General features: G+C 43.4%; 1 protein-coding gene across 1 annotated transcript in view; it reads right to left on the minus strand.

The window, feature by feature from the left end:
• cemip (cell migration inducing hyaluronidase 1) overlaps nucleotides 1–6,421 on the minus strand; it is a gene marked incomplete at its 3' end in the record, with an annotated part of 220,520 nt that overhangs the window by 61,696 nt on the left and 152,403 nt on the right. The window contains 2 exon segments of the mRNA XM_084308248.1: nucleotides 2,091–2,219; nucleotides 3,000–3,069. Of these exon segments, the coding sequence (XP_084164374.1) occupies nucleotides 2,091–2,219; nucleotides 3,000–3,069 (199 nt within the window).

Here is a 6,421-nt window from a genome sequence, read left to right on the forward strand (position 1 = left end):
ACCATAGAAAGAATATTGCCATTCTCTAACACAAACTCTAACCTTAACCAGCTCCTTAACAGCGCCTAAACTTAACCATTCTAACCTTAACCAACTCCGAAACAATGCCTAACCTTAACCTTAACCTTAACCATGCCTAACCTTAACCGGCGAAAGAATACACGTTAAAAAAAAATCACGTAAAAAAAAAAAGATTTGATGGGATTCGAACTCACTAACAACAGACCGCAGGATCGCAGGACCGCTGCTCTGCCAGGTGAGCTATAGCGCCGAATGAGAGTCATGGCGTATTTGGACGGTTACGTAATTCCGTAAGCTCTGCCGCTCGGCTCCGCGGAGCGTGCCGCGCGGCAGAGAAAGTTGCGCGTCACGTGCCTGTCGGGGCCAATCAGGCCTACCCCGGAAGTCACTTACTGTTGCGGAACAGTTACACGCGACCTGGCCACGCCAAGGCTCTCAAGGAAGGGTTTGGGAGAAATCCTTGTTAAGAATGTTGGGGTCACCATGCCAACGGGGGAAGTCAGCAGAGGTTTAATTGGCTCCAAGTTCAAAGCAGTTTGAGCGATGCTCAGGCAGGCCTCCTGAAGAGGCCGTTACTGTGGTTTTATTTTCTGCTCTGCTCCACCCGAGCCTGGTCTGACCGCTCTGATTTATGACCATGCCCCACATTGTCTCCGTCTCTTTCTAACCCATCATTTGCCACGGATCTTTATACTTGTAACCTGAATAAAACCCTCGCACAGCAATACAATCTAAAAGTAAATTGAAGACGATAAAAAAAGCAAAGAAGAAAAAAAGGCTTTATTTAAAGGTGGAATCTGTAATGCCATCAGCAGCAAAAGAGTCCCTCTCGGGGTATTGCACTTTGTTACTCATCTGTCGGCTTCGGGCTGCGTTTTTCCCGATCAACCAATACATTATTGGAACGTAAAATTTGCCACTGTTTGATTGACACCATACTCAACCTATTGCATGCTTCTAGTCTCGTGTTACAAGACCAAACAACCACCTTTTTAGCCAATGAAATTCTGGAGCCAACGGTATCCCACGCGAGTGCTGAGTGCAGCGACAAAGGGGCAGAAGAAGACCAACAAGTCCTTTGTTTTGACTCGCGCGTCTGAATGAATGGCAGCGGACAGCCATTTTGGATAATCATGCCGAATTATTGCCTGTACACACATTACAAAAACATGTGTAAAACACACATTTTCCGTGGGATTGTTATCAACTTTGGACCTGTACTTGATAAGACTTCAGGCTATGGAACCGTTATGTTTTCCAGCTCCTACCTCTCAGCTGGAACTAAAAAACAGGCATCTGGCAACAAGTAAACAAAGACGTGAGTAAACAAAACTTGTATTTCGGTGTGTTCAAACCTCTGTAACTATATTACATTAGCACTCAGAGTGATTGTTCCTATTGTGGATGTTTCAGAATGTTTCTTTTCAAAAGAGACCAGACTCATGCATGTGCTATAAGTGGTTCAAGAATAAATCGCAAGTTACTTTGGGTATGCAATCGTCAGGTGTGTTATGCAAAACTAGCCCCATTTTTTGCTTGATGGATAAGAGGTTAAACAAAGTACAGTACCTAGAGGGGCTATTTTGCCTAGAGGTCTCTGTTTAACTGCATTACACATTCTACCTTTAAGTGTTTAATGTTGCAGCGGATAACAATGGATGCCTTGCTCAGGGGGTTTGTACCTGATGAACCACTCTGTCCTTCAACACTCATCATCAGCCCTGTCCGTCAACACTCATCATCAGCCCTGTCCGTCAACACTCATCATCAGCCCTGTCCGTCAACACTCATCATCAGCCCTGTCCGTCAACACTCATCATCAGCCCTGTCCGTCAACACTCATCATCAGCCCTGTCCGTCAACACTCATCATCAGCCCTGTCCGTCAACACTCATCATCAGCCCTGTCCGTCAACACTCATCATCAGCCCTGTCCGTCAACACTCATCATCAGCCCTGTCCGTCAAAACGGATACTACTCATTGAGAAATCATTCAAAATAGACGTACAGTAGACGGACAGCCTGAGCGACCAATGTGGCCGGGCCCTAAAGCATTCCAAGGTTCTTACCCTGTAGTTGGAGTGGGCTCTGTTGTTGGTGAACTGGCCCATAGGGGTGTGTTCTGTACGGCCAGGAGAGTACATGCCTTCTGAAGGCCCAGTGGCCACGTGATGGAACAGGAACCAGAACCCAGTCTCCTGGAAGACAGAACAATATGGTTCAGGTATTGTTCATGTATGGTACGATTAAATACATATAACAATGTGGTTCAGGTATGGTTACCGGTAGATTAAATAACACCATAGTATTATAAGGTTGAAAAAGTGGAACAATATTGTACAGACTCAATGACGCACACACATACATACATACACACACATACAAACATTCGAACATACCAACAAACACACACACAAACCTATACTCGGTGCTGCCGGGTTCAAAGTCCATTGTCTCTTTTTGAATTGTTCCTCTCGGGTATGCAAATGTGAAAAGTAATTACTGTAATCTTTTCACAGGAGAGCGTGTCTCTTTATAATCCCAGAGGATAAAACACAGTGTGGTCCAGAGGAAAGCCCACTATTATGAAGATTAGCTGTGTGATATCGTGGTAGCATGTCTGTCTGTCTGGAGAGAGAGAGAGAGAGAGAGAGAGAGAGAGAGAGAGAGAGAGAGAGAGAGAGAGAGAGAGAGAGAGAGAGAGAGAGAGAGAGAGAGAGAGAGAGAGAGAGAGATAGATAGATAGATAGATAGATAGATAGATAGATAGATAGATAGATAGATAGATAGATAGATAGATAGATAGATAGATAGATAGATAGATAGATAGATAGATAGATAGATAGATAGATAGATAGATAGATAGATAGATAGATAGATAGATAGATAGATAGATAGATAGATAGATAGATAGATAGATAGATAGATAGATAGATAGATAGATAGATAGATAGATAGATAGATAGAGACAGACTCACCTCAGACCCAGCAGCAGCACAGTTGATGATGTTGTTATTGGGGTTAGCTATCCAGAACGTAGAGGTTGCACTGAGAGAGAGAGAGGGGTGGGGGTTGAAACAGAGAGCATTTCAATGATTAATTTACGTCCACATTAAAGGGACATACTCTCAACGTGGGGTCAGGTGTTATTGAAGATACCTGTGACTGATAAGTACTAATGATTACTTCCCTTAAAGGGGAACTATCCTATAAATGGCCCTTTTCAGTGTTTAGCATTGTTTCCTAGCTATGTGGACTAAGGTCGCTTTCACACAGGGGCTGTTTGGTCCGGACTTTCGGACCAGAATTCGATAGTCCGGTTTTTCGGGTCTGTGTGAATGCGCGTCGAACTCGGTCCGCGGACCAAGCAGGCGAACTCTAGTCCGCCTGAAAACGTAGGTCTCGGTTCGGCTTCAGCGGACCAAACGCGAACCAAATATAGGAAGTGATTATTATTACCACTGCTTGCAGCACTCACTGCAAAACAAGCACACTGCATCTAATCTCTCTATCTATCTATCTATCTATCTATCTATCTATCTATCTATCTATCTATCTATCTATCTATCTATCTATCTATCTATCTATCTATCTATCTATCTATCTATCTATCTATCTATCTATCTATCTATCTATCTATCTATCTATCTATCTATCTATCTATCTATCTATCTATCTATCTATCTATCTATCTATCTATCTATCTATCTATCTATCTATCTATCTATCTATCTATCTATCTATCTATATATCTAACTGTGCATCTTGGGAAGAAGGAAGAAACACGCGGCTTATTATTATTACCGAGGCGCACGGCATTAATAATGGATCAATGCCACGTCAATACTATTATTATTATTATTATATTATTATTATTGGTCTACAAGTTGTTTAGCGAGAGGATGGTGGTAATGTGCTTCAATAGAACAATGGATCAATGCCATGTCAAAACTCGCTCCGCTGATCTGGAGGACTCGCAGACAGCACACACAGACACACACGCGCGCACGCGCACACACGGGCTTGCAGCCACACACACATTTCCACTGTCCAATAGACAAGCACCCTTTTCGACCGCGTGACATTGTTCAGAAGGTCTCGGTCCGCTGACAGATTTCTCTATGTGAACGCAGGCGAACCAAATGAAGAATGCAACAATGTTGCAACTTCACCCCCAGAACCGCACAGAGTCCACCAAAACTATATGTGAAAGCGACCTTATATTAATATGATCTATGTCTCTAATTCTCATATTGGCGCATTCTTCCAATTCTCCTCTCACAATATTCACCCTCACTGAACTGAGTCGTCTGAAAATGTGCTGATTTGTGATGTCAGAGAGACACCGCTGCATGATAATGTTCAGGCGAGGCAGTGGTTTACCATTGTGGTTGGAGCCCAGGCTCGAGCCCAGGCTCAAAACGGCTTAAGATCTTGAGGTAGAAAAATGCTGTTTTTGAGGACTTGATTAGAAATACAAAAAAATTTAAAATTACAGAGGTGTTCCATAAACTCACAGGAATTGTGTAACAGTGCCCAAATAGTGAAAGAAATAGTCAAATAGTTCCCCTTTAACCATTGCTTCAGGTATTTCTTTATGCCCCTATAGATTAAGGATATGTATTCTTTATCGGTGTTGAATTCATTCATGATTCATTACAGCCTATCGTGCAAAAAAATACCTAATTACCCAAAATGACATTTTCCTGCACCGAGCTGCAGTGAACACGCACACACCCCCACAAACACATGCACAATCACACACACACACACACACACACACACACCCAATCACACACAGACACACCATTAATGAGTAGCCACTCTGTACTCAACCCATGCATAATAATTTCTATGAATCATCTGTAATCAAAGTCTCAACCTGCCTCCAGTCAAACTCCTCCAAGACAGTCGATATGAGTTATCGAGAGAGAGAGAGAGAGAGAGAGAGAGAGAGAGAGAGAGAGAGAGAGAGAGAGAGAGAGAGAGAGAGCGCACAGACAGACATACAGACAAATACACATAAAGAGAGGCAGACAGACAGACAAACAGACAGACAGACAGACAGACAGACAGACAGACAGACAGACAGACAGACAGACAGACAGACAGACAGACAGACAGACAGACAGACAGACAGACAGACAGACAGACAGACAGACAGACAGACAGACAGACAGACAGACAGACAGACAGACAGACAGACAGACAAAGAGAGAGAGACAGAGAGAGGCAGACAGACAAAGAGAGAGAGAGAGAGAGACAGACAGATAAACAAACAGACAGCGAGATAGAGAGAGAGATATACAGACACACAGACAGACATACAGACAAATACACATAAAGAGAGGCAGACAGACAGACAGACAGACAGACAGACAGACAGACAGACAGACAGACAGACAGACAGACAGACAGACAGACAGACAGACAGACAGACAGACAGACAGACAGGCAGAGAGAGAGAGAGAGAGAGAGAGAGAGAGAGATAGAGAGAGAGAGAGAGAGAGAGAGAGAGAGAGAGAGAGAGAGAGAGAGAGAGAGAGAGAGAGGGTGATGTGGAGAGACATGCATAGAGATAGGGAAAGATTGAGGGACAAGAATGAAGAGAGGTAGAGAAAAAGGAGTAATGATGTGGAGATGGAGAGAAAGAGAGGCCTAAGGACAAGTAATAAACATAATCTCCTGATTCACCCTGTCATGGGTGTGCATGTGTAATTCTATTCCACAAATAAAAACCTGGGTAAACATTGCCTCAGACAATGCAGACAATGCCTCTCATTTGCTTATTTTGAGATGATCTGTGAAACCAGCAAATTCATATCGGAATAAATTAAATCATCTCAACCCTTCGGGAGATTGCTTCTGCTTGTCTTAAGAAATTAAGACTTTAACCCTTTCACTACCAAAGGGTTAAACATTTCACTGCGACAATACAGAAGGTTAACCCTTTCACTGCCACACGACAAAGGGTTAACCCTTTCACAACCACAATACAGAAGGTTAACCCTTTTACTACCACACTACAGACGGTTAACCATCTGTCGTGTGGTAGTGAAAGGTTAACCTTCTGTAGTGTGGTAGTGAAAGGGTTAAGACTCAACATGAGGTCAAATTACTTATTAAGATGTCGATTTTTTTTGCAGTGTACAGTACATCAGAATGCCTACGCCAGCATCTCCATCACCCCCTCTCCCCCGTCCCGCACGCACCCCTGAACAGCTGCACTGACACTGATTCACAACAAGATATTCCCAAACGAAACACTGAATATTTTTACTAGCAGCTGTCAGGGAGAGACAGCAGCAGTGGCCAGCCGGTCTGAGGGCGTTTTCACACCTATAGCTCGTGAACTCGGTGTGAATCGAGTCGCAACATCGTTGCATTTTTTATTCGGTTC

Source organism: Notolepis coatsorum (assembly GCF_963971535.1).
Source record: "Notolepis coatsorum genome assembly, chromosome: 2".
NCBI lineage: Eukaryota > Metazoa > Chordata > Actinopteri > Aulopiformes > Paralepididae > Notolepis > Notolepis coatsorum.